The sequence below is a fragment of the Taeniopygia guttata genome, chromosome 30, assembly GCF_048771995.1.
Source record: "Taeniopygia guttata chromosome 30, bTaeGut7.mat, whole genome shotgun sequence".
Lineage (NCBI taxonomy): Eukaryota > Metazoa > Chordata > Aves > Passeriformes > Estrildidae > Taeniopygia > Taeniopygia guttata.
In genome coordinates, this window is record NC_133055.1 from 5,378,335 (window position 1) to 5,405,908 (window position 27,574).

At 54.9% G+C, this 27,574-nt stretch overlaps 1 protein-coding gene and 1 long non-coding RNA gene across 2 annotated transcripts in view; one reads left to right on the plus strand and one right to left on the minus strand.

The window, feature by feature from the left end:
- Positions 1-27,574, minus strand: part of LOC100226816 (uncharacterized) — a 1,189,242-nt gene that overhangs the window by 392,642 nt on the left and 769,026 nt on the right. The window contains 3 exon segments of the mRNA XM_072919754.1: position 5,405; positions 5,504-6,195; positions 21,070-21,694. Of these exon segments, the coding sequence (XP_072775855.1) occupies position 5,405; positions 5,504-6,195; positions 21,070-21,694 (1,318 nt within the window).
- On the plus strand, positions 8,747-27,039 carry LOC140680940 (uncharacterized). The gene is made up of 2 exons (XR_012052287.1): positions 8,747-9,264; positions 26,745-27,039. It is a non-coding gene; the product is annotated as an uncharacterized lncRNA (long non-coding RNA).

The window sequence follows — 27,574 nt, forward strand, 5'->3', positions numbered from 1 at the left end:
TGTTTCAACGGGGAAAAATGTGAAATCACAGGCAGCACCTCGCTGTTTCCAAAAATACATAAATGATTAAGCACAAACAAACATTTAAGTAGTCTATCCTGTATGCTACTAATGTCAGAATATTTTTCCAAATACTGTTTAAGGGTTCCATTTGCTCTTTCCACTATTGCTTGTCCAGTAGGTGAGTTGGCAATCCCTGTAACATGAGCAATGTTCCAAAACTGCATGAAACGAGCTACACGCTTGCTACAGTAGGCTGGACCATTGTCTGTTTTGATTTTCTGTGGGGTTCCCATGACAGCAATACAACTGTGCAGGTGCCGTTCTACATGTATAGCCCGTTCGCCAGCCTGTGCAGTAGCCCATATATAATGACTATAAGTATCTAAAGTCACATGAACATACTTAAGGCGGCCAAAGCTGGGTACATGAGTAACATCCATCTGCCATATCTCATTAGCATGCAGGCCCCTTGGGTTGACTCCCACACCCAGACCCATGCCTCTGTTTTGATTACTAGAAATTGGACAGGTTTTGGCTATAGCTCTAGCTTCTTCTAAGGGAATCTGAAATTCTTTCGACATGCCTTTAGCATTCTGATGGAAAATAGCATGGCTTTCCCGTGCTAATGACTGCCTAGGAAGTACTGTTTGATGAGAAAGCGAGACTAGCTTATCAGCCTTGGCGTTTCCTTCTCCTAACCCTTCGTCCCATTTATGACTACGAACATGGATGACCGAATATGGTTCAGTTCTAATTCTGAGGGCACGTTTTAGTTGAAGAAACAGTTCATAAAGTCGCTGATTCTGTACTTCTCTGATAGTAGCATCCTCAATCCTTGATACTACCCCCACAACATAAAGTGAGTCTGATACAACATTCAATGGTTCATGCAAGTTAGTTACAGCCCAAATGACTGCCAACAACTCCAAAGTCTGCAAATTGTCCTCTGATGTTGCCTCTAATATTTGTTGATGCCATTGTTGTCCCTTTTTCCAGACTACTGCCGCCTTCCTGGAGCGTTTTCCAGCGTCTGTGAAAGCCGTAGTGGCATCTGGAATGGGCCTGTCTTGTCTGAGGGGTTTCTGTAGCCAGCTCCATTCTCCTAGCTATCGCAAAGGTTTCGGTATAAGGGGACCGGTATTGATTTGTGCTGCAGATGACAATAATGCTTCAGCCAGGGCTGTGGAGTTTAAAAGGTACCAATCTAACGTGGCCTTTTCTATGGGCAGATTAATGTCCGTTGGTTCCAGGCCACTGATTTCCAGAATGCGGATGCGTCCTTTTTTGATCAGCAATGCCAAATTTTCGATTTTTGAAGTTATAGTTTTTCTTTGTTGCAATGGAGGTGACAGCCATTCCAGTACTGCTGTCTCCCCTGTTTTCTCTAACTGCTGAGTAACAGCTCCTAGTAGGTGGTCTTCAGTATTCCAAATTGTAAGATGCAGGGGGAGATCAGGGTCAATCCTTGTGACAAATCCTGTAGATATGCAATGCATAATTTTCTGGAGTGCATCTTGCTGAGCTTGGGTGAGATGAACAGGGGCACAAGGGTGAGCCTTTCAGTAGCGGATGCAATTTGTCTAATAAGATATTAGGGATACCGGTGACTGGCTTCAGCCACTGTAGATCACCTAGAAGCTTTTGGGCCTCATGCAATGTTGTTATTGATATTTGTATGGAAAAATTTTGAGGCATAATCTTCTGTTCTGTGATTGTCCACCCTAGATACTTCCAAGGGGTTGACATCTGAATTTTGTCTGGAGCTACTACCAAGGAAAAATCTGCTAGGATCCTTGTAGCATCTTCGATTTGTGAGGCTGTAAAGGGTTCTCTTTGAGCGAGCAGGATGTCATCCATATAATGGTAAACAATGGTAGCAGGCATTTTTCGTCGTAGTGGTTGTAGTGCAGCATCGACATACAGTTGACAAAGTGTAGGCGAGTTGCGCAGTCCTTGTGGTAGAACTGTCCACTCAAATCTTTTGTCAGGTTCTCCATGGTTAAGGGCAGGAAGCGTAAATGCAAACTGTTTGGTATCATTAGGATGCAATGCAATGGTAAAAAAGCAGTCTTTCAGGTCTATTATAAGGATGGGCCAGTCTTTTGGTATCATAGCTGGGTTAGGCAGTCCAGGTTGAAGCGCTCCCATGGGTTCCATTTGATTATTTACTGCTCTCAAGTCGTGCAGCAGCCTATACTTTCTGGATTTCTTCTTGATTACAAATATTGGAGTATTCCAGGGACTGGTGGAGGGCTTAACATGTCCTTGTTGATATTGTTCCATAACCAAAAGGTGTGCCTGTTCCAAACTTTCCCGTTTTAGAGGCCATTGCTTAACCACAACAGGTTTATCAGTAATCCAAGTAAGTGGCAGTGGGAAAGTCCAAGCAATGACCATTACTGTAAAGGGTGATCATTAGCGAGGACAAGACCCAGTTGAGCAAGAATATCACGGCCAATTAGGCAGTGAACAGTAGGTGGCAGTGTTGTTATAGAAAATGCTGTCGATGCTTGTTTCCCTTCAATCTCGACTGTCAGTACAGGGGTACGATTAGCCAGTGTCATTCCTCCGATGCCAGTGGCAGTGGTTGCTGAGGGCTGTATTGGCCAGGTGGAAGGCCAGTGTGCAGGATCAATTATACTCGAGTCAGCACCTGTATCGAGGAGTCCCTTAAGTGTGATACTGCGTCCTTGATAAGTCAGACGACAGGACTTCTTAGGTCGAGTATTAAGGTCTATGGTGAGCAAGGTTAGGCCTCCCGTAGATCCGAAGCTCCCTTCATTCCTGGGCTCTTGTGTAAGGGACATTAGTCCCTTGGTCATTTGAGGCAACGGAATCAATTGGGCTAGTCTCTGCCCTTTGGGTACTTTCACAGGGGGATACGGAGTATGGACCATAATCATAAGTTCACTTTTACAATCAGAGTCAATAACCCCCGGCTCAACATACAGACCCAGAGTAGTAGCAGAGAAGCGACCAATTATCAAGCCCCCTATTGGCTGGCCATTTATAAAAATAGGGCCAAAAAGTCCAGTGGGAACCTTATGCAAGTGAGTGGAAAGGATGTCAACATCTACTGAGGCTGCCAGGTCCAAGCCGAGGCTCCCGGTTGTTGCTGGTTTGAGTTGTCAGGGGGTGTTGACAGTGCAGCTGCCATTTGTGTCCCTGTGCGGCCGCTGCTCACGCTGTTCTTCGAGTTTCCCTGCTTCCTTTGACAAGCAGTGGAGTTGTGCGTGTTGGATTGGCATTTATTGCACCATACTCCCGTAGCTCCACATTCTCGGCGGATGTGACCTACATTTCCACATCGGTAGCACTTCATTCGATTGCTGCCAGCGTTGGTCGAACGGGGGTGTGCGGCTGCCGCTTGGAGGGGAGCAAGAGCTGCCATGACTTGATTTTGAGAGCTAATAGTTTGCTCACGCAGGGCTATGGCTTGTTCCTGTAATCCCTCTCCTATTTTCTGCAGAGCATTTACTAAAAATACCTGGGGGCCAATCGGCATAGAGGCAGCCTTTTCTAATAGGTCCTGCACCTTCCAATCCCCCGGGGTCGAATTAATCAAGGCTCTAGTGGTGGGATTGCCGTTTTGTAGGATGCATTGTCTTAGCAGGGCGTCTTGCATATGATCTGCTACTCCCGCTTTAGACAATGCATCCATGATCTTATCTACAAAGGCACCAAGGGGCTCGTCTACCCTGTTTGATTCCCATATATATAGGTATCCCTCCCAGGGTTTTAACTTTATCCATCGCTCTTTTGGCCACTGTCATAGCTTCCCTGAGTGTGTCGGGTCCTAAAGCTGCTTGGGTCTCAACTCTCAGAAATGCGCCTTGCCCTATTAGTTCATCAACCGTGATCCCTGTCAAGGCATCCCCCTGGGCCCTTGGGAGATTTACACTCAATGCAGCCTCCTCTCTCCAGCGCGCTTCAAACAACAGTCGTTGATGTGGGGTATAAATCAATTTGGCAATGCCTCTGATATCTGCAGGCAACAGCACTTGGGCATTAAACATGTAATTGAGCATCTGTTTAACCGGTTCACTAGAAACGCCATAATTCCCCACTGTGGCACGCAACTGGGCCAGCATTTTCCAATCTAAATTTTGCACCTGTGCCTGTTGCCCACCCCCCTGCGGGTTAGGCGTATAAATGACCGGAAACGCTAAGGTCTCCTGAGCTGCTGCAACAAGATCAGCGTCCCCCTTTTCCATCCCCTCACGGGCGAGCGTGCTCCAGATTTCACGTCTCTCCCTGGCCATGGCCTCCGCGAGGTCAGCTTCTGCCCCAGGGACAGGCTCCTGGCTACTGAGAGAAACAGTTGCCCGAGGTGGGGGAGGGGGGTTGTGGTGAGCATTCCCGGGGATCGCGATACTCGGCGGCTCGGCGGAGGGGGGCGGATGGCACGGATGAAGGCACATTAACTGTTGTAAAAAAGGGGGGATTTGGAGCACTAGGATCTGCCGGTAAACCGAAATCGCAATTATGCTCTTGTGCTGTCTTTACTCCCTCAGCTGCCCTTTTTTCCGCTTGGAACATTAACAACTCATTGTGAATTACTTTCCATAACTTGCTCATTTTCTTTGCGGGTTTATCATCGTCTAACGTTAATTCCCACAACTTATCCCCATATTTTCGCCATTCCCCTAATTCATGTACGGTATGCGGGTCTGAGAAAAAGGAATACGAGGCTGCATGCTGCAATAAAGCAGGGAGATCTTTATCTAAATCAAGCCCCTTAAATTGCCTCCGTCTGAGAAAGGAGGTGAAAGGGTTATATGCTGCTTGCCTATCCATTACTCACGTCAGCGCTGTTGCAGCCTCTCCAGGCTTCGGCAGCACGTATCGGCTGAGCTCACCGCTGTGGTCACTCAGGGCGCGGCTCCAGGTAAAGCTTAATCGCCGTCCGTCTAGCTGCGGGACCCGAACCCAACGCAACGTCTCACAGATCCAGACGGGGGGTGGGGTCCCATCCGTTCGGGCGCCAATTGTTGGTGAGAGTGTCGCGGGAAAACGAGTCTCATGATATCATGGTCAACAAGTTTTCAGTTTATTGGAGTCGATTACAGTTTCTTTATACAAGCACTAACTAGTTCATACGGATTGCAAAAGCGAAGCTCAGGATTGGTTACCTTTCTATTAACACATATATCTCTTTGCGATAAGCCTTGCGGTTACTGCTTCTTTATACTTGATTACTTTTCTGCATACCAAGCAATATTTCATTTTTATCGAGACATCTGTATACTCAAGGTTGTTAGGAGATGTCTGGCTCTCAAGGTTGATAGAAAACATCTGTTTCTCAAGGGCATAGTTTTCATGCTACAAGTCACATATTCTCATACTCTCATCAACTTAACCCTTTCGTGTCCCTTGCTGCGCAGCCATTCTTCAGCTAAACTCTCAACAGGGGCATTCACAGGGCTTCCCTTACCGGTGCCTCCGTTGGTGTTTGGTCAAGTGAGAGCTCCTGGAGAAGCTCTTCCCACACTAGGGACACTCATAGGGCCTCTCCCCAGTGTGGATCCGCCAGTGCAGGAGGAGATTTGATCTGGCCTGAAACCTCTTCTTACACTCGGGACATTCGAAGGGCCTCTCCTCAGTGTGGATCATTTGGTGGGTGATCAGTTGGGACCTTCGGCTGAAGCCCTTCCCACATTCCCCACATTTGTATGGCCGCTCCCCAGTGTGGATCATCTGGTGGTGGATCAGGTTGGATCTCTGGCTGAAGCTCTTCCCACATTCCCCACACTCATAGGGCCTCTCCCCAGTGTGAATCCTCTGGTGGCGGATCAGGTTGGATCTCTGGCTGAAGCTCATCCCACACTCCCCACACTCATAGGGCCTCTCCCCAGTGTGGATGCACCAGTGGGTGATGAGGGTGGAGTTTTCCTTGAATCCCTTCCCGCAGTCGGGGCAGCGGAAAGGCCTCTCATCCGTGTGAATCCGCTGGTGCCGGAGGAGATGGGAGCTGGTCTGAAACCTCTTCTGACACTCGGGACACTCATAGGGCCTCTCCCTGGTGTGGATGCGTTGGTGGGTGACAAGGGCAGAGCTGCAGCTGAAGCCCTTCCCACACTCCCCACACTCGTAGGGCCATTCCCCAGTGTGGATCATCTGATGCCTGATCAGGTGGGAGCTCTTCCTGAAGCTCTTCCCACACTCCAAGCACTTGTAGGGCTTCTCCCCATTCTGAAGCTTCTCAGGGACCACCAGCTCTGAGCTCTGGCTGAAGCTCTGCCCACCTTCCTGACCCAGAGTGGGCCTTTCCTCCTCAGAGCACCCTGGGCTGGGTTTGCAGCCCCTCCTTGTGTGGGATCTCCGGGGCTTTTCCTCCCTGTTGGATTCCTGTGCTGTGGAGTTGCTCAAAATGGCCTCTTCCATGAGGTTGTGCTGCAGGGATTTGTCCTTCCTGGTCTCCATCCTCAGCTCCTGCTCTGGGGGAGGAAGGACAAGGAGAGGATGGGATTTGCCTCCGTGCCACAGGGAAGGGCAAGGAGATCCCCCCAGTGCGTCCCCAGCAGGAGGGCACCGGCAGCGGGGCTGTCCTGCAGCCGGGGGCTGTGCTGGGCTGGGAGATGGAGCAGGAGAGAGGGGGAAAGGGGCACTGACTTCCTCCTCACCTGCCTCGGTGTCCTGGGACATCTTCTTCTTTCTCACAGCCTCCCAGGGGCTGGGTATGGAAAATCCTAGTTTGGGGAAAAACAAGGGATGAGTACGCTGAGTTTGAGGGTCCCTCTGTCCCAGTCCATCCCTAGAAGTCCCTGCCCTCCTGGGCTCCATAAAAACCTCCCAAACACCAAGATCCAGCCCTGAAAAAGCCTCCCAGGAGTTCCCCGTCCCTGCTCCCTCCCCTTTGCTGTTCGGGGCTCCCCCCTGTCCCAGCTGCTGGGGTCACACTTGGATTGGGGGTCCCCCTTCTCCTCGCTGCCCGCCCTCCCCAGGCTGCCAGGAGTCCCAGCAATCCCAAAAGCTCCCCCCTCTTGGCTCTCCCCATTCAGGGGTGCTGGGCTGCCACGATCCGCTGGTACAAGTGGGGGTCCTGATGTTTCATTTTACCCATCTCAGAGTGCAAAGGACACACAGCAGGGGGACTTCCAATATCACTGAAAGCAAATGCACCTTTTATTGATGCCCTCAGCAGATGGGATAGAAGGGTTAGGAAGGAGATAAAGGATAGAGAGACAGAGAAAGAGGGCAAGGGGAAATAGCTACCAACAGAGAGACGAAATCCTCGTGGTCCAGCCAACAGATCTGTATTGTCACGTCAGGGAAAATCTCTTTGGTTAACTCAGGGGTCTTTTATAGTTGAGGGAGCAGGTACAGGGCAGTTGAGAATAAGCTGAGAACAAGCACAGACAGTGCAGTTCCGAACTGGACAAACCAGTCCCGGCAGCGAGCAGGACCCATTGTTTCAGGACTCCTTGCCATGGGAAACCAGTCTTGGTCCAGCGATCACACCTGAGGGAACACTTGGCAGACATCCCGCTTCCGTCAGGCCAGCGCCCTGTGTTAGAATTTTAAGGGTCTCAGTCTCAGCCCGTGGGAGGGGGCCTCAATCTCCGTCCTTGAAGGTGGTCATGAGGCAGATGAGGGATCTTCCATGGGGGATCACCAAAGCTGAGAGGTGGGGAAATTAACCCCTCATTAACCCTGTTGTGGTGAGTGGGGATCGTGCAGCAGGTGAAATGTACAGAGCACGCCGCTCCTTGCCAAGCCCTGCCAGGAGCCGTGCAGCGTGGCAGCACAGCAAACACACCTGCAAACAATCACCTGGTGAGAATCCACCTCAACCAGGCCAGAACTGCACTCAGGGTCTGCAGGGTCTGAGTCTCTGTCCTTGCAAAGGTCGTGAGGCACATGAGGGAAACTTTGGACTATCTCTTACACCATGGACACCTGGATGAGAGGGACAGTTCTTTTCCATCGGAAGGAAAGCACAGAGCCACAGGGCGTGGAAGGCAGGTGAGAGCCTCACTGGGCCAAGGCCAGCCAAACTCGTCAGTAATGGCAGATTTTGTCTGGGAGCAATCTTTGGATACAGGGAATTTTGGAAGTGGAACCCCAGTGTTGGCCATGGGTGGCTGGAGTAGCAGGACAGGTCTTTCCCATAGGAAGGAAAGCATGGAGCCTTCCCCAGTGTTTTGGGGACAGATGGGAGGTGAGCCTTGTGAAACCATTGCAAGGCAGACTTGTCCTGGCAATATTCCTATAGGAACAATCCCTGGAAATAAGGAAATTTGGAGGTGAAATCTGAATTCTTGCCATGTTTGCCAGGAGGAGAAGGACAGATCTTTTCTACAGGAAGGAAACAGGGAGCCCCAGTGTTTCAGCAGCAGATGAGAGGCAGACCTTGACATTCCAAGATCAGCCTGACCTGATCCCCCCCTCCCCACTCCCCCTGGGAGGCCAAACCAGTCTGACCTGTTCCAGGTTCCCTTGGTTCCATGGGGTCTCGAAGTGTCAGAATGATGCATTGATTCCATGGGGTCCAGCAGTGTCCCAATGACTCCTCTGTTCCATGAGCCCTGCAGTGTCACCCTGTACCCTTGGTTCCACACAGCCCTACAGTGCCACCAAAGCTTCCTGGTTCCATGAGGCCTCACAGTGTCACAATGATTTACTTATTCCATGGGGCCTCATAGTGTCCCAATGGTCTCCATGATCCCATGAGTCCCCTCAGGGTCACAATGGTCTCCTTGGTTCCATGGTGCCCCACAGTGTCACAGTGGTCCCTTGGTCTCACAGGCCCCACAGTGTCACAATGGTCCCTTGGTCTCACAGGGCCCCACAGTGTCACAATGGTCCCTTGGTTCCATGGTTCCTGTGCTGGTGCATTCCCCCCTCCCCTTCTCAGGCCGCCCTGCCAGCTGAGAAATGCTCGCTGGGCCTTGGCCTTGGCCAGCAGCCCCTGGGCTCAGCTCCTCTGGAGCTCATCACAAACCCTGTCTGCTCCAGGCACTGCTGCTGCCCAACCAGCTCCTGGCTGCTTTAGGAGCAGCCCTGGTGTCCTAGGGTGACTGTTATGGTGTTTGTATCTCCAATCATGTGTTCTGTTTACGTTTGATATTATGTTCTGTGCTTTCAGAACTGACTCTGAAAGTGAAGGTTTGTTTTGCCGTGTTATCATCTGGTTCACCTCCCCCCATGGTCTGCTGTCTAGAAAAGGCTGGTGCTGGCTGGCTGGCTTTTGCTTTGCTTGCTTGCTTGCTTGCTTGGCTTGCTTGCTTTGCCTGCTTTCTTGCTTTGCTTCCTAGTTAGGTTAGCTAAGCAGTCCAATTCTTTCCCTGGACTGTTGCTTTTTTCCTTTCCTCTTTCTGAATATCATCCAACTTGCTCTGGACTGGGATCTGGGAAACACCAAGGAACATCAGGAGCCTGCATTTTGTGATCTGCAGCAGCCATCCCCAGTGCTGGAGAGCAATCCCCAGCGTCCAGACCCGGGCGACCACTCCCAGGAAAGACCTTCTGGATTTGTTCATCTCTTCAGAGGGGTGAAAGAGTTTTGTTGTCATCTAGTGTTGTTAATTGTTTTGGTGCTGGGGAGTGCTTTGTTTGTTGAATAAACAGGTTCTTTTCCACTTCTCTCTCAGAGGAAATTTTTCCCTGAACCAGGTGGGTGGAGAGGGGCCGTGGGGGTTTATTTCCTGGGTTTTCCCCAAATTTGCCCTAAACTAGGACAAACAGTTCCCAGGGAACTGTTTGTGTTCCCTCAGTGGCACAACATCCCTGTTCTCACCCTGCCAAAGAAAGCTGCTGATGCCAAGTGTGGCCAGGGTGAAACATGGCTGGGACTGAAGCCGCTCTCTTGGGGCCCTACAAACAGCGCTCCAAAAGGAGCCCTTGGAGCTCTCCTGGGCCAGCGACTCCCTCTGAGTGGGGCCTCTCCGAGCCGGGAACTCTCCCGTTTGCTGCACTCGGGGGATCCCGAACAACGAGGGAGCCTGGGCCGATCCCCCCACTCCTCCAGGCTCAACCCTTCCCCGCTGGGGAGATGCCAAAGCATTCACAGGGAGCATTTCCCTGCCCTCAGGGGAATTTCTCACAGGTGCCCTGCACTGACTCTCTGTGTCTGTGTGCACACAGGAGTGCCTGTGCTGGGGAAATGTGGCAGAAATGCTGCTCTCTGAGGGGTCTGAGTGCCTTGGGTAACTGAGCCAGTCAGGCCTTTAAGTAAGGTTAAATCAAATGGTCTAAGTGACACTGTAGTCCCCTTGATTCCATGAGGCCCTGCCATGCTCTAATGGCCCCTTGGTTCCAGTGGGTCCCAAAGTGTCAGAACAGTCTCCATTGTTCCATGAGGCCCCACAAAGTCACTGTGCTCCCCTTGGTTCCACAGGGCCCCACAGTGTAACAATGGACTCTTGGTTCCATGAGGTGCCACGCTGTGTCACAATGGCTCATGGTTCCATGAGGCCTCACAGTTTAACAATGGTCCCTTGGCTCCATGAGGCCTTGCCGTGTCACAATGGACTTGGGGTTCCATGAGCTTTCCTACTGCCATAAACAGGCTCCCTGGTTCCACAGTGTCACCATGGTCCCTTTGTTCCATGAGGTTCCATGGCAGAACCTTGGTTCCATGGCCACCTTGGTTCTGTGTGACCTTGCAGTGTCACAATGGACCTGTGGTTCCACGAGGCCTTGCTGTGTCAGAATGGCCCCTTGGTTCCAAGAGATTTCTCAGGGTCACAATGGTCTCCTTGGATCCGTGGTGTCACAAATCACAAAGGCAAATGCATCTTGCCAAGAGCTGAAACACAGCAGACAGGGAAGATGTGAAAAGTGAGTGTGTAAAGGCCTTTTAATTCACAGCTCCCACAGAGAGCTTTGGGGCTCACAGATGGACAGAGATGGTTCTGCTCACCCCTCTGTCCAAAGCAGGGGTAACACACGCTGCTGCAGGTGCTTGGGTTGGTCTCTACAGGTCCAGGTGGATGCCAAACCTGCTCTTCACAGCCTTCTCCCTTCCCCTGCCCCTCTGCCAAGTGCAGCGGGCCTCAAGGACTGAAAGGAGCACAGAGAGCCAAAGGGGGACACTTGCACCTGCCTCACTGGGAGCTCCCTGGGAAGCACTTTCCTTGAGAAGCAAGCCCCTGTCCTCCAAAGGCATTTCCCCAAATGTGCAGCTTTTCTGCTCAACACCAACACACTCTTAGGAAGCGCTGGCAAGGCTGAAGGCCTTCATGTCCTCTCAGGACAGGCATTCCAGCTCTAGCTCCTATTCCCCCAAGTGCCTTTCCAGGTGGAGGCTCAGACGTGCAGCCCCAGGCCCTCTACAAACACAAGCTGCTCACTGCCTCTTCACCTGCCTCAACTCCTGCCTGCGCCCACGGCACCAAGACCAGGCTGTTCCCAGCCAGAGCCCAGAGCCCTGCCCCCGCAGGACGCTCTTGCCAGCACCTTCCAGGCCTCTCTGCTGTGCACACAGCGCTTTTCATGCCCGCTCCCAACAGGCTCTGGAAGGCAGAGCACAGCCTGGCTGCCTCTGCCACCAGCACAGCCCAAACACAGGCGGAGGAAGAAGCAGCAGGGGCTGTTTTGCGGCCATGCCCAAGAGAGACTGGAAGGGTGCCCTCCCTCTGCTCTCACTTGCTTGGCTTTCTGACTGGCTCTGAGCCTGGGGCTGCCATTCCTCACTTGTGGGCACCAGACCCACAGCCGGGATCCCGGCACTGCCTGACAGCGCTCCGGGCACTGGCAGGGTCGCGCGTCCCAGTCTGGGGCACCGCGCTGCTGCTTCCTTTGCCCTCAGGCACACCCAAAGCTCCCTGCTAAGCCCGGATGGTCGCTGGTTCTGCCCTCTCCCTGATCCTGTGCAGGGATGGAGCACTGCTGAGCTGTCAGGAAGCTATTCCTGAAAACTTCCAGCATTCCAAGCTGCTTTGCCCTCCGTGGAAGCTTGCCATGGAATCCCTCACAGCTGCCTTCAGAGCATACTCAGCTTGGCTCTTCCAAATTCCAGGGGCTCCAGGCTGCTCAGCAAGATCTGCAACTCCACAGGGTTGTGGAACTGCACCTTCAGCACAGGCACCTCTCCAGCCTGATCTGCCCTCGTTCCTCTGTGTGTGTGCACAGAACACGGCGTGGAAGAGAACAGCAGCAGGGGCCTGTGTGTCCCAGGGCCCGGGATTTGCGCCGCTTCAGCTCCACAGAGATGCAGGTAAGGGGGAGAAACCAAACTGTTTATTAATAAAAGGGAAAAGGAAGGGATGAGATGGGGGCCAAAAAAAGGGAATGGGCAGCGTTTGAGGGCTGGAGGGAGGGAGCTGTCAACAGGGAGGGGGAAGGCAGCAGCTATGGGAGCTTGCAGCAGGCACAGCTGTGGCCAGCATCAGGTGTGCCTGGAGCTCCAGTGACATTGAGTCCTGCTGCTCTCTTCACTGTCTCCTGGTACTCTGCTTGGGAGCCTGGTTCTCTGAATCCAGCAGATGACCTTAGTTCTGCACATCTTTGTCCAAAAACTGCCTGAATTTCCAGGTTAGTGGAGGATGGGCTGTCATCTTCACTCATGGCTTCAAGGGCTGGAAGACAGATAAACTACCACAGTCAGAGACCAGGGGCTGTGTGACATCACAGAGATCTGTGTGACATCACAGGGGCTGTGTGACATCACAGGGCTGTGTGACATCACAGGTCCTGAGTGACATCACAGATCCTGTGTGACATCACAGGGGCTGTGTGACATCACAGAGATCTGTCTGACATCACAGAGAGCTGTGTGACATCACAGAGAGCTGTGTGACGTCACAGAGATTTCAGTGTGACATCACAGGGATGTCTGTGTGACATCACAGATCCTGTGTGATGTCACAGAGAGCCGTGTGACATCACAAAGATGTCATTGTTACATCACAGGAGGTGATGTGACATCACAGGTCCTGTGTGACATCACAAAAAGCTGTGTGACATCACAGGGTCAGCGTGACATCACAGGAGATTGTGTGACATCATAGAGATGTCTGTGTGACATCACAGAGACGTCCATGTGATGTCACAGAGAGCTGTGTGACATCACAGAAATAACAGTGTGACATCACAGGGTCAGTGTGACATCACAGAGGGCTGTGTTACATCACAGAGATGTCGGTGGGACATCACAAAGAACTGTGTTACATCACAGAGATGTCCGTGTGACATCACAGAGAGCTGTATGATCTTGCACCTTCTGGAAGATGGAGTATCGCCCACTCTGTATTGCCCGGAGCACATGCAATGTTTGAAGTGCCAGCTCTGACATGGCACTACTGACATCCTCTGTCAGGCATTCAAGGGCTGCAAGAGAGAGGAACAGAGCCACGGTCAGATCCCGACTCTGCGGGGAGCCGAGGGGAGCCCCCCCTGCCAGGGCCATCCCAGCCGGCTCTTGCCATGGCCGGGAGGGATCAGGGACCAAGGGGATCAGCCCGAAGCTGCTGGCCACGCATCCCCCACGTGTCCCTGAAATCTCTGTGTGCTCTACCTAGGAGAGCAGAGCTCTCCGCAGCCAGGGCAGGGCTTGCAGCTCGCCCCGGCAGCCCCCGCTGGCAGCCCGCTGCCCTCACTCAGCCTCACAGATGAGCTGGAGCTCTTCCTTCCTCCCCCTCAGGTACCGCCCGGCCATCCCTGGGAACACAGAGCCTGTCAGGCCCAGCGGCACAGCTCCCTGCCAGCGGCGCTGCCAGCCCTGTGCCCACACGCCCTCCTGGCCCGGCTCATGGCTCACCCATGAACCTGACGGCGCCTCTCGCAGGGGCTCCTGTGGGCTCTGCAGGTAGGGCAGGGCCCGGCGCAGGTGCTCGGCCACGCTGCTGCTGTCCTCTGCCAGCTGCAGAGAGCGGCAGGAGGGAAGGGTTGGCCCCGCAGCCCCGCCGGGCCGGGGCTCCATGGGCACCCGGCTCGGGCCGCAGGAGCCTGGAGCAGAGTCCGCGTGGCCTCGGGCTGCAGCAGCGGGCAGGGGCACAGCTGCCAGCCCGCACACCGAGCACCGCGCTCAGGGGGCTTCTCCAGGCTGGGGCTGCGGCTTCCCGGCCCTCCTTACCAGGCACTCGGTGAACTTCCACAGCTTCTGGTTCTTCACCAGCTTTTCAAGATCCCTCCTCTTCAGGAGCTCCGCCGCACAAAGCAGCGTTTCCTGAGAAGCCTGGAGAGCAGCAGAGACGCGGAGATGGCCCCACAGCCCAGGGCGCAGAACCCGTCCCTGTGCCAGGACCTGGAGGAGGCTGCAGCCTGCGAGGTGCCAGGGCAGGGGCAGCCCAGCCCCTGCCAGGGGAACAGCAGCAGCTGCCGAGTTCTAACTTCTGCCACTCGCTGGTTCTCATCATGGCAGTGGAAGGAGAGTGGCAGCAGGCTCTGGCGCACGTGTGCCTTCAGAGCCTCTTTTTCTTTTTCCTGTGGAAAAGTCATCAATGTTCGAAGAGCAGTATGGAGAGCAGCTGCACTTGGCTATTGTCCTGTATGAAGGGAAGAAAAAGAGACCTCAGCATTGGCTGCATGGGGCTCAGCTTGGTGCAGGGCTGCAAATCCACAGGGCACAAAGTGTCCGGGCAGCAGCCAGTGGCCATGGCTGGGGGCAGTGAGCCTTACATGGTCAAGGAGTGGCAGGAGCACCTCAACCAGCTGCAGTGTGATGGGGCTGGGTATCAGCATGTCCTTGTCCAAGATGATAAAGTTGAGGAGCATGACTGTCATGCTAACTGTCTCTCCATCCGCATCCTACAGGAGCTCCACAAAACTTTCAGTCAGGCTCCACATTTTTTCTCTCTGTGAGGAACACAAGTCTGTGAAATGCCGTCCTGCTGCTGCAGGGCCTAGAGGCCAAAGGGCTGTTCCAAAGCACTTGGGCAGCTGAAGCGGGAGGCAGGAGAGCTGGGAGCAGCTGGCCCAGCGCCCAAAGCCCAGCCAAGCCCAAGCGACTGCATTCCCGAGTGCAGCCTCAGCCCTTGCCCCCTTCTCACCATCGAGGGATCGTTGATGAGCTCCAGAAGGGCCCTGAGAACCAGGTGACGCCTTTCCTTGCACTCGCTCCTCAGGTGCCTTGACAAGATTTGCAGGACTCTGTCAGCACCGCGTTCACTCAATTCCAGGCACTCGAGGACCTGAAAGGCACAGGGCAGTGACAGGGGACCGGCCGGCAGGAGCCCAGAACCGCACAGGGCCGGGCCCAGGCAGCAGCACAGGGCGCGGGCACCGTCCCAGGCACTGCGGCCAAGAGAGGGCAGAGAGCCGGGAGGCAGCTGAGCGAGGCAGCGCTGGCCTTCAGGCTCACCTCCACAAGGAACGCCAGGGAGGGCAGCTCCCAGCGTGGCTCCTGTGTGCTGAGCAGCCGGAGCAGGTAGCGAGCGATCCGAGAGCACAAGGGGATGGAGACACAGGACATCTCCCTGGCAGGAGACAAAGTAACCAAGGCTGTGGGCCAGGGGGACAAACCTCTCCCAGGACTGACTCACAGAGGTCTGGTCTTTCCCCAGCATCCTGCAAGGGGCCCTGGGCTATTTGGGAGGCGGCTCCTTGTGGGCACCCTCCTCTCCCAGCCTTTTTCAGTCTGCTTGGCTGTCCCTCGGTGACAAGGCCCTCTGGCCCATGACCACAGGGACTGTGTGGGGCACCCCAGGCACAGAGAACAAATGTCCGAGGCAGCAGTGTGAAGGGGGTCTCACCTGGCCAGCAGACCCACAGCACAGTGGTGGGTGTCAGCACACAGCAGCGTGTCCCAGCCACACTTGCGTTCCATTGCCACCACCACATCCTTGTGCTGTATTTGGCAGAGCAGGGACTTCAGGGTCTGCACTGCAAACCTGTGTGCAGAGCAAAGCCCAGGTCACACTGGGAGCACTGGCTCCTGCCCTGGGCACGTGGCAGGGACAGGAGGACTGGGATGGAGCACCTGCTGGGACTGGGGGCAAGGCTGTGTTGCTGCTGACATCCCTTCCAGAAGGTATCGACCTCCTCTGGCATATCCAGAGTGCTGAAGAACACTTGGAAGAGCAGATGGACAAACAGGCGGGGGAAATACACGGTCACCATCTGTGGGACACAGGGCACCGGGAGGATCTTCCACATCACCTCAGTTGCCTGCAAAGGACAAAGCCCTTCGAGACAGCGCTCAGTGCCGAGGTGTCCGTGTGGCAGGGCCCGAGCACGGGAGGGAGAGGCCTGGAGAGACACAGAGGGAGCACCGGGCCTGGTGGCCCTGAAGCTGTCCCAAGGCCAGGTTTCAGCCCAGTGCCTGAGGCAGGGAGACGCCGTGGGGGAGGGAGGATGGAGAGCTGCTGGAGGGGTGGCCTTGGGGCCAGCAAAGGCAGAAACTCACAGCCAGGGCAAGGACAGCCGTGTGGTCCCCATCGGAGGTGCACGTGCTGTGCTCTGGCCAGCTCCCCAGCACATCGAGGAGTACGAGCATGGCCGGCTCTGCAGTCCTGGGCGAGCACATGATGCTCTTCCACATGGCCAAAGCAGCTCTGTGGGGTCAGAGCTCTGTCTCAGAGGAGTCTGGGACACAGCAGCGTGGCCTGGGTGGCAGTGGGGAGCTGAGCTGCTCTGCCAGCCCTGCCTCTGCCCACTGCCCCTCAGTGGCAGCACGCAGGCAGCCCAGCCCTGTGGGGACTGGCCCCTGAGGGGCCGGGGGGAAGCATGGCAGCACGCTGCGGGACTGGCAGGGGCCAGGGCTGGCAAAGGGAGCAGCCAGAGGGCCCTGGAATTCTCTGTTTGTCAGACACCTGGGACAGGCTGTACAGGGTGAAGGGCTGCTGAGCCTTGTGGACACGTGGGCCCCGTACCTGTCACACACTGGGGCCACACGCAGGAGAGCCATCACCATGTCAGAGGGCTGTGCCTCTGTCAGATCCAGGAGGGGCCTGTACAGATTGTACTCAGGAAACTCATTGGCCACGAGGATGTACCTCACCATGGCACGCAGCTGGAGAAGGCAGGGGAGACTTGGAAAGCTGCCAGAGGAAGGAATGTGCCCAGCTGCCCCAGAGAAGTGCTTCCCTTGTGTCATGGTTTGACGCTGGCACAATGCCAGCGCCCCATGAAAATACAACTTACCAATCAAATGCTGTGAAATGTGATCAAGAACAGAGCAAAGCAGGCCAAACTTAATAACAAAGGAGAAACTTTATTACACTACTACTACTACTACTACTACTACTATAAAAGGAAAAGAAAGGAAAGAAAAAAACACACAAAATTCGAAATGAAAACCTTCCAAAACATTTCTCCTCCCTCCACCCAACTCCACCAAACCCCAGCGAGACCCATTTGGATCCTTAATCAAGTTTTCACCCTTCAATATAATCAATACTGAGTCCATCGGGGAAGAGAGGAGTCCCCCTTGCACCATAGACCCCCAGGAAACACAGCTGCCACCTCTTGTGTTTCCAGTGTCACACGTGGCACCGCCCAGACACACCGGCCAGTGTGACACTCTCCTCTCCATGTCACAGTGCTCTCACCACCGTGCATGGACAGAGACTGCTTATAGGGCCCCTTTAAGGATGCTTTGCCAAGGACCACCAGGAACAACAGTCCAGTATCACAATTCGGGACTAGAGTCCCCCCCATTTTCCCCTGGGGCCGAGGGTCCAAAAGACAGAGATCACCTTCTCTTCTTCTCTGAAGATGGAGGGCATCCTCACACCCTCCTCAGCTCTCTCTCTGTCCACTCCAAAACTGCTAGTTTCTGAAGAAGGTCTCTTGGCTCACCAATGCATCCCCCTAAAATGCAGTCCCTCTTGAAAGAAAGAGTGGTTCAGTCTATGGTAAACAAGCAGAGTCCAGCCAAAAGCCACTCTATCATCTCCCCCCAACCTTCTTCTCTGAACATCTGAGGTTTCAGGCTGTCTCTCTTTTCTTCAAATTCAGGAGGAGTAATATTTCATAAAGCCTTCATTTCACAGGAAAGGGTTAAAATTCCCGGACTCCCCGGACGGCTGCAATCTCAGCCCAGGACTCCTTCTCCAGTCTCCCATGCTGGGCATCTTCCCTCCCCCTTCTCCTTCTCCTCCGCCGGCAAACTCCTAGGTGTCTGCTGGCTCTCTATCTCTTTTCCCTCTAGATTAGGGGAGGGGGAACAAAGACATCCCAGAGGTTCTCCACCCTTCTGTCCGCAGGAGCTGGCCTAGCCAGTTCCAATCCTTCACCCCCTGGCCTACCTCTGCAGGCCGCATGGCTCCCCTCCCCCACCCATCCCGGGTTGGGCAGGGGAGGTCCGTACCTCGCGATGACCGGAACCAAAGAAGGACGAGTCCTCCTGGGAATTCTGCTTTTAACCCCTCTGTGTTCTCAGAGGCGTGTCCACCTTCAATTGGTCACCCCAAGTGTCAGTATCCAAACCTGACCCCTGACTGGTTGGACCTCTTCCTTCCAAAAAAAAAATTCTCTTCCCGTGTCAAACCATGACAGAGACGAAAGGGTGACAAAAGGGACAGAGGGGACAGCAGAGCCCTCCAGGGAGGGGACACACGGGACCACAGGAGGGCACAGGGGCCACTGTAGGAGGCCACAACTGCCACCAGGCCCCTGACACCTCTCCTGTCCCCTCCCCAGCTGTCCCCCCACCAGCTGCTGGAGGCGATGGTGGCCGTGGTGGCCGCACTGGGCGAGCTGGTGGCCACCCTGAGAGAACTGATGGCCACCGTGGCCAGGCCGCACAGGGACGTGCTGCTGGCCGTGTCCCCAGACTTCCTGCGGGTGGCTGTGGGGACCTTGATCTTTCACCTCCAGGACGCCCTGCGCCACTACCGTGTCCCCTCCCTGGGCCACCGCCCTGTCCCCTCCCTGGGCTGGACCCTGGCCAACCTCGGGGACACCCCAGGGACCACCTGGGCCTGTGTGAGAGCCCTGGCCAGCGCCAGGCGTGTGCTGGACAGGCTCATGGACAGCTGGGCCCAGCTGGCCAAGGCGGCCACCGAGCTCCGCGACGCCTGCAGGGATGTGGCCACCGGGAGGGGACAGCGCTGGAGCTGTACCTGGGGCTGCTGGGGGACTTGGTGGCCGCGTGTGACGAAGCCACTGCATTCCCCCAGGAGCTGCAGCGCCGGCTCAGGGACATCGAGGCTGCCCTGGAGGGGACAATGGAGGTGTCCTGATTTCCGTGTGGCCTTGGTGGCCACAGCGGCCGAGGCTGAGCAGCTGTGGGAGGCCAGTGCCCGCCTGGCCACGCGTCACCTGCTGGGGACACTTGGGGACATCAACACCCTCTTCTTCTGTCCCTCTCCTGGCCACGGTGGCTGTGCAGTGGCTGAGCGGTGCCAAAGAGCCATGGAGGACATCCCGAGGCTGCTGTGCACAGAGCACCATCACCACTGGGCCGTCATCAGGGTGGTGTCACCTCGGCAGAGACTCGGGGACATTCTGAGGGCACTTTAGGAGCACTTGGGGACACTTTGGGAAGGCGTGTGGTGACGCCGGTGGGGGCGGGGGGGTGAACGAGCCTCCCCTCAGTGCCTTGCAGGAGACCCGGCTGTGATTTGGGGCCGGGGGGGTCCCCAGGCAGCCCCCGCTGCTGAGCACTGACCCTGCCCCGGGGAGCACCGGGACCCCCCAAAAACCACACCCACACCCCCTTCAGTGCCCCCGAACCCCCCTCGAGCACTGACCCCCCTCACCGGGCACTGGGACGAGTGGAGACCCCCTCTCGGTTTTCTGGGGGTTGAGATGACCCCGAGATTGTGAAAAGTCCTTTTCTCGCAGCCCGCGCGGGCAGAGAAGGAGTCGAGATGCGGAGCTTTGCTTCTCAGGGCCGTTTATTTTCCCTTTTCTCTAACAGCTTTGTCCGCTCTGCTGAGCTCTGTCTAGCAGGTCGGTCTGTGGCAGTCTCCCTGCCCTCAGGGCGCTGTTTGCCTTCTACACTAAAAACTACCTGTACTGTGTTTACAATAACGTGCCAATATCTATCATTTCTGTTGGACAGTGTGTCTCTACCTTCAACCAACAGAAAAGTGTCACCATCACAGCAAGACATGGAGGGCAAAAAGAAGGAGAAGAAGGTCAGGACACACCCAGATCCCTTCACCTTGTCCCATTGAACCCCGTATTTTAAAATGTTAAAATTCTACTTTTCCACCCTGTGTTAATTCACCTACCACGCTACTCAAACCCTTGTGCCTTGTAATTCCTCATACAAAGTTGGCAATTTTCTCCAGGGGCTAAAACCAAAGCCACCGGTGTTCTTGACACCATGCCAAGGTCTCCGAGGCCCCTGCCAGGGTCTCGAGCCATCCAGGCAGCCAGAGGGATGTCCTGGATTCTGACACCCCCCAATTACCAAGCAGTGGGAGCCCCCCGGGCACTGCCCCTCCCGCACCAAGCACCGGGATAGGGACCGGACCCCCCTCGAACCCTAGGAACCCCACAAGCACTGGGACCCCCCAGGCAGCGCCACCCCCGTGCACCGGGACAGGGACCGGGCCCCTCTCATGCACCAACACCGCCGAGCACTGGGCCTGGACCCCCTTTGTGCCCCCCATCCATGACGGAGGTTCCATCCCCTCCGCTTTGACCCCCCAGAGCGGCGGGACCCCCAGGAACAGTGCAGGGACTGTGGGGGACCCCAAGGGCTGGGGGGACACGAGGGCTTCACCAGCACTAGGGGAATCCCTTAGGGTTTGGTCCTTCCCCCCCCCGTTATCTCCCAAGGCCCCCTATTATCATCAGGGTCCCCCCCGATTTACTGGGATCCCCCCATTCACTGCTTCCCCCCTTCACCAAGCCCCCAAAATCGCTGGGAACCCCCGAGCTATGAGCCCCCCCCACAGTGCACCAGGACCCCCCACTCACCTCCCATCCCCCATCCATGGGAACCCACCCAAATCACAGCAGCACAAGGAGAAGAAGCCAACACCTTCCCCACACCCAGCATGGATCACCAGGACCACGGATCAGCAGGGCTCTGCCCAACGGGGGTCACTGGGGATCATCCAGCCCGGATCCTCCCATGGGGGATGGAGCTGGAGCAGCGCACCAAGCTCTTCCCTCACTCTCTTCCCTCACTCCAAGCTCTTCCCTCACTCTCTTCCTTCACTCCAAGCTCTTCCCTCACTCCAAACTCTTCCCTCACTCGGGGCACTCACAGGGCTTCCCTTAGTGGTGCCTCCGTTGGTGCTGGGTCATGGTTGAGCTCTGTGCGAAGCTCTTCCCACACTCCCCACACTCGTAGGGCCTCTCCCCGGTGTGGATGCGCCGGTGCACGGTGAGGTGGGAGTTGTGCTTGAAGCCCTTCCCGCAGTCAGGGCAGCGGAAGGGCCTCTCCTCTGTATGAATCCGCCCATGTCTGAGGACACTGGAGCTGGTCCGAAACCTCTTCCCACACTCCCCACACTCGTAGGGCCTCTCCCCTGTGTGGATGCGCTGGTGTGTTCTCAGGTCTGAGCTCCGCCCAAAGCTCTTCCCACATTCCAAGCACTCATAGGGCCGTTCCCCAGTGTGGATCACCTGGTGCTCCATCAGGCCAGACTTGTCTCTGAAACCCTTCCCACACTTCCCACACTCGTAGGGCCTCTCCCCGGTGTGGATGCGCCGGTGCACGGTGAGGTGGGAGTTTTCCTTGAAGCCCTCCCCGCAGTCGGGGCAGCGGAAGGGCCTCTCCTCTGTGTGAATCCGCTCATGTTTGAGGAGATCGGAGCTGGTCCGAAACCTCTTCCCACACTCCCCACACTCGTAGGGCCTCTCCCCAGTGTGGATCCTCTGGTGCTGGATCAGGCTGTCGCTCCGACTGAAACCCTTCCCACATTCCAAGCACTTGTGGGGCTTCTCCCTGCCATGAGGCTTCTCCACCAGCTTCAAGCTCCGGCTGGATCTCTGCCCGCCTTCCTGGCTCAGGGGGGCTCTTTCCTCCCCGCAGCTCCCTGGGCTGGGTTTGCAGCTCCTCCTCCTGCAGCATCTCCGGGGCTTTTCCTCCTCCTCCATCCAGACACGCCCAGGGAATGAAAAATTCTGGTTTGGGGAAAAAAACAAGACGAGAGCACCTTGGACTGGAGGTTCCTCCTTGCCCAAGTTCATCTCAGGAAGTCATTGAGAATCTTGTGTCTGTAAGAACCTCCAAAACACCAAGATTTAGCCCCAAAATCCCACAAACTTCAAGATACAGATCAAAAACTCCCCAAACATCACAAGTCAGCAAAAACCTCCTCCAAAACATAAAGATTCAGCTGCCACATAAAACCAAAGCACCAACATTTAGCCCAAGAAAGCTCAGAAACACCAAGATTCACCCCGTGAAAATCCTGGATCCCCCTCCACAGTCACCTGCTGCATGTGGGGGGAGCAACGCTCCTGGGGCTGGAGGGAGGCTGCAGATACAGGGAGGGGTGGAACCTTCTGCTGCTTCCTCTTTCTGCTCCTCCTCCTCCTGTGTCCCTACTCTTCCTCACACTCCTCTTCCTCCTGCTATTCCTCCTTCTCCTGCACAATCCCACCTTCTCCTGCCACGTCCATTGTTTGACCATTCTGTTCCTCAAGCCTCCTGCCCCCAGGCCCAGCACCCACTGCCGGCTCCCTCTCCCCCCCAGACCCACAGCATCCCAGCCGAGGGGCAGGGATGGAGCTGGGGCAGGTCGGGCTGGGGCAGCGCTGGGCTCTCGGCCGCTCCCGCCCGCACTCGGTCCCCACTGCAGCCGCTCCCGCCAGGACAGCGCGGGGGGGCCCGGCCTTGGCGCTGCCCCACTCCCACCTCCCCAAATTCCCCTCGCGGGGGCGATGGGGCCGAGGGGGGGGCGCAGGTGGGGTCCAGGGGGGGAACGCGGGGAGCTGCGAGTCTGCCTGGCAACTGGTGAGTCATCAGCGCCGCGGGCTCTGATTGGCTGAGCTCTGCCTGAGGGCTGCGCCTGCAGCAAAGAGGGGACACCCTGCTCCAGGGGGGATGTCCCACAAACGGGGGACCCCCATGAAAGGAACAAGAGCAAAGTGTCTTTACAAACAGATGCTCTGAATCTCCTCGGAGATAGGGCCGGGAACCTGTACATAAGGAAGTGACAGGAGAAGCCATCAGTTTCAGAAAATGTTATCCGTTGATGACACAGACTGCTGCTCAGTCAAGGCCCTGCTCTATTCATGAACTTCCAGAAGAACAACAAAGACTTAACAGAGCCATGAATATCATTTGCTATAAAGAAGTGGGGAGTATATTAAGTTGGGTATGTAGAAGGTGGATTGGGAAGTCTGTAGCTCTCAAGTACTTCAGCCAGTGGGGAAAGCAGAGGGAGATGTGGCCAGGAGAATTAGGATTAAAGGGAGGCTGTGTCCTCCAACAACTGGAGAGATCCCATGGGGAATGTCCCATGGCCTCTCCCATTTTTAGGAATGAAATTAATTTCACAGAACTTCTCTGTCTGCTTTGTGGACAGAATCCTCTGGTGATGTCAATTTTCCCACACACCCTGGGGCAGGGAGTGCAGCTGAAGGTGCCTCACCCACTTTGGGTGATCGGCTCCCTTGGCTGGCGGCGGCACCGGGGATTGATTGGGGACCCAGGAGTGACCAGGAGACAGATGAGTGACACATCAGGGGGGTCTGTGAAGAGTCAGCAGGGAGACAGCACTGAAAGTCTCATCAGTGAGTGCCCTGGGATCTTCGGGGAGTGAACATGGCAGGGCACCCATGGAGGGGAGAAAAGGGAAAGCCAGGGAGGGGTCCTGGCCAAAGGGATGATGATCCCAAAATGCCTCTGAAGGGTCCCTTGGGAGAATGCTGAGGTAGTTTGCACATTCCCCCAGAGGTAATTAAGGACATGGACACCCAGGGGGGCAATAAGAGAAGGGGAGAAGGGATTTGGACAACAGGGGATGGATGGTGTTGGTGTGCTGGGAAGGGATCAGGTGAAGGGGAGTGTGCAGCAATATGGTTCAGGCAAGAAGCAGCAGGAGTAATCTATGTGGTAAGAAAAAGGATGATGGCAAAGAGGAGGAAGAGAAAAATACTCAGAATTGGGATGTTTTTCAGCAGGGTCTTATCCTCAGAATTTGCCAGCTGATACTTGGAATTCCCAGTTCCCAGGAGAGGAAAAGCAGGAGGTCAGGATGTCAGGGGTTTCTCTGTGGTGGGCAGCGGCAGCAGCGGGCGCAGAGCTGCGGGACCGGGAGCAGGGCTGGGGGCCTGTGGGGAGCTGCGGGGCCGGGCCGGGGCTGTGGGGCAGCCGGGGCTCAGCGCCGGGCGCTGCCTGACCCCACCAGCCCCGGGCAGGGCCGGCAGTGGCCCCCGGCCCCCAGGAGGCTGCGGGACGCCCCGGCCGCTGCCCGGCCCCGGGGAGCTGCCGGCCCTGCCCGCCGGGGGGGCCGCCTTTGGACACTGCGGCAGGACAGGCACCGGCTCTGCCACACGGGCTGTGCAGGGGACCCTGAGCACAAGGAGCAAAACAAAGCAACATCTGGGAAATGCAGAGTGCACATGGAAGGATCAGGATTTTCTGTGAAGGATTTGGTTTGGGTTCCTGCAGAAAGGAAAGATTTTGCAGAAAGCTCAGCAGCTCTCAGAGGATGAGCACCCACAGGCAGTGACCGCGGCTGCAGGAGTGGCACAAGAAGGCCCTGCAGCACTTGGGCACAAAGGCACAGCAGCTGAAGGCAAGGAGGGATGAGCAAAAGGCCAAGCTGAAGGCAAAGGCCATGGCAGAGTTCTCACAGCCCCTGAGGGATCAACCCCAGGGCCCAAGGGGGCCCCAGCACCCAGGGGACGGCGTCGGCCACAAGCACCTGGCAGAGGCATTGCCCTCCTGGCCAGGGCAGAGCCCACCCAAACAGCCCCTGGGAAGGAGTCAGGGCTCCAGCTGCAGCCCACAAGGACACTGCAAGCACAGACAGCAGCACCCTCAGGAGGAGCGAGTCCACCCCTGCATGGACATGGATTGTCAGGGCTCTCTGAGCTCCCATCCCACCGGGGACCCACCACACTGCCGCCCTGGAGAACATCCAGGCTGGGTCTGCATCCAGAGGAGGCCTCTCCTGATGGACACAGGGGCCTCTCCATCCACTCTGAATCTTACACCTAAGGCAGGAAAATTGTAAAGGAATGTTCTCATTATTAAGGGAATAAATGGGAAAGCTGAGCTGGTGTCCTTTGTTCAATGAGGAGCTGTGGGGGATAGTTTGAAATAAACTAAGTTTTTTTCTCTTCCTACTGTGATTGTTATTAACTAGGAAGGAATTTGATGGTGGCATTGTAATACTGTAAAAGGTGATACAGAGGCTATTGCTGCTGTACCTTTGTGTCAAATGTCTGGCAAGGCCTATGCTGAAGGGAACCCAGAGGTGTGGGATGCCCCAGAGGGAAAATTTGATGTGGAGCCTCTCCAAATTACTTGGAAGCAACCAGGACAAGTGGGGGCTAAAAGCAACACCCTGTTCCAGGGGAGGGAAGGAAGGGCTCACAGCCTGGTATGGAGTCCCTGCTAAAGGCAGGGCTTTTGGAGCCAGGGATGTCTCCCTACAGCACTCCTATCCTGCCAGTCAGGGAATCTGATGGCTCCAATCAGGAGGACAAGAACAAGTGGTAGACAAAGCCTCTATGAAATGGCTGAAGTTTCTAGATAAAAAACAACTTTTGAGTATTAAGGGGAAAAGTGCAAATGGTGGAGAAAAACCTTAAATATTTGGGACATATTTTGACTGAAGTTATGTGGTTGAATGACCAAGAGAAGGTGTGGGCAATCTCAGAAGTAACGTTATCTAGGACCAAAAAGGAGCAGAGACAATTCTGAGAATTAATAGGGAATTACACAGCCTGGATTGAGGATTCTCTGTTCCAGCCAGAACATTGTAGGACTTTGTAATCCCATACAGCCTCCATGCTGTGGTATGGACAGGTGAAAGTGAATAAAACTTGAGAAAATGAAAAACAAAAAATATTGATGCCTCAGCTGTGGCTCTTCCGGACTCAGAAAAGAAATTGGAATTGTAGGGGAATGTTATACAGGGCCATGCCAAAAGAAATCCTTGGGCCAAAATGTTTCACCCAGTGGCCACAGTGACCTCATTGTCTGCAGAATTGTGCAGCCACAGGTTCAACGGGAACCGAGGCCCAAAACCTGACGACAACAGGATCTCCAACTGTTCCAGTCTGCCATCAAGTTCAAGCTTTGATAACCAAAAGAGCCTCGCAATGGATGAGCAGTGCTCGGTTATTACAGTGTGAAACTTGTTCAGTGGCACAGGAGGATTCAGAACTGAGGACAGGGGAAGGGTTTAACCCAGCCTCCTGTTTGAACAGCCCCCAGAGGGGCTGGGAAGAAACCCAGCACTGCATTCAAGTGACAGAGCTCCAGACCCAGCCTGGGGGAGATTCAGGAGACATTGCCTGGCCTGAGGCAGAAAATGTCTTTGTGGATGGCTCTTCAAGGGCAGCAGAAGGGAAAAGAGTTCCAAGACACGCTGTTATTGAGGAAAGGGAATCAGACAAAGCCCAGGTTACCCCCCATGGTCAGCTCAACCGGCACAGCTGTGTGTGCTTGTAAGAGCCTGGAACTGACATGCCCTGAGCAGGAAGGCTTCAATATCTTCTGGTGACACCATCTCACCTAACAGGGGGGCAAAAGCAATTCTGATTGCTCAGTGTCCTAGGGTGACTGTTATGGTGTTTGTATCTCCAGTCGTGTGTTCTGTTTACGTTTGATATTATGTTCTGTGCTTTCAGAACTGACTCTGAAAGTGAAGGTTTGTTTTGCTGTGTTATCATCTGGTTCACCTCCCCCCATGTCTGCTGGAAAGCTAGAAAAGGCTAGGGCTGGCTGGCTTGCTTGCTTTGCCTGCTTTCTTGCTTTGCTTCCTAGTTAGGTTAAGCAGTCCAATTCTTTCCCTGGACTGTTGCTTTTTCCCCTTCCTCTTTCTGAATATCATCCAGCCTGCTCTGGACTGGGATCTGGGAAACACCAAAGAACACCAGGAGCCTGCATTTGGAGATCTGCAGCAGCCATCCCCAGTGTCCAGACCCGGGCGACCACTCCCAGGAAAGACCTTCTGGATTTGTTCAGCTCTTCAGAGGGGTGAAAGAGTTTTGTTGTCATCTTGTGTTGTTAATTGTTTTGGTGCTGGGGAGTGCTTTGTTGTTGAATAAACAGGTTCTTTTCCACTTCTCTCTCAGAGGGAATTTTTCCCTGAACCAGGTGGGTGGAGAGGGGCCGTGGGGGTTTATTTCCTGGGTTTTCCCCAAATTTGCCCTAAACTAGGACACTCAGCAACCACTGGATCACTTTTAAAGATATTTCTAAAAGAAATAATTCCAATAAAAGGCATTGAACATGAAAGAGACTCAGAGAGCAGAACTCATTTTCCAGGAAAGATCCTCCAGGGGGTTATGGCAGCTTTAGGAATACAATGGGACCTCCAGAACTCCTGGCACACCCAGAGCTCAGGCTGGGTACAAAAAATGAATGGGGATGGAAAGAAACACCTTTGGAAGCTGGGGATAGAAACCAAGATGCCATGGGTATGGCTTTTGCCATTGCCTTGGGCAAGAAGAAGAGCAAGACCCAGGGCAGATATTCAATTATTTCCCCTTGCAATTGATCTCAGGAATTCCTTACCCTGGGAATTCTCCACCTAGTGCAAGGTGGAGATAAGGGATTTAAAGCAGTCTGTGGCCAGAATCCTGTCTCTGGTGCAAT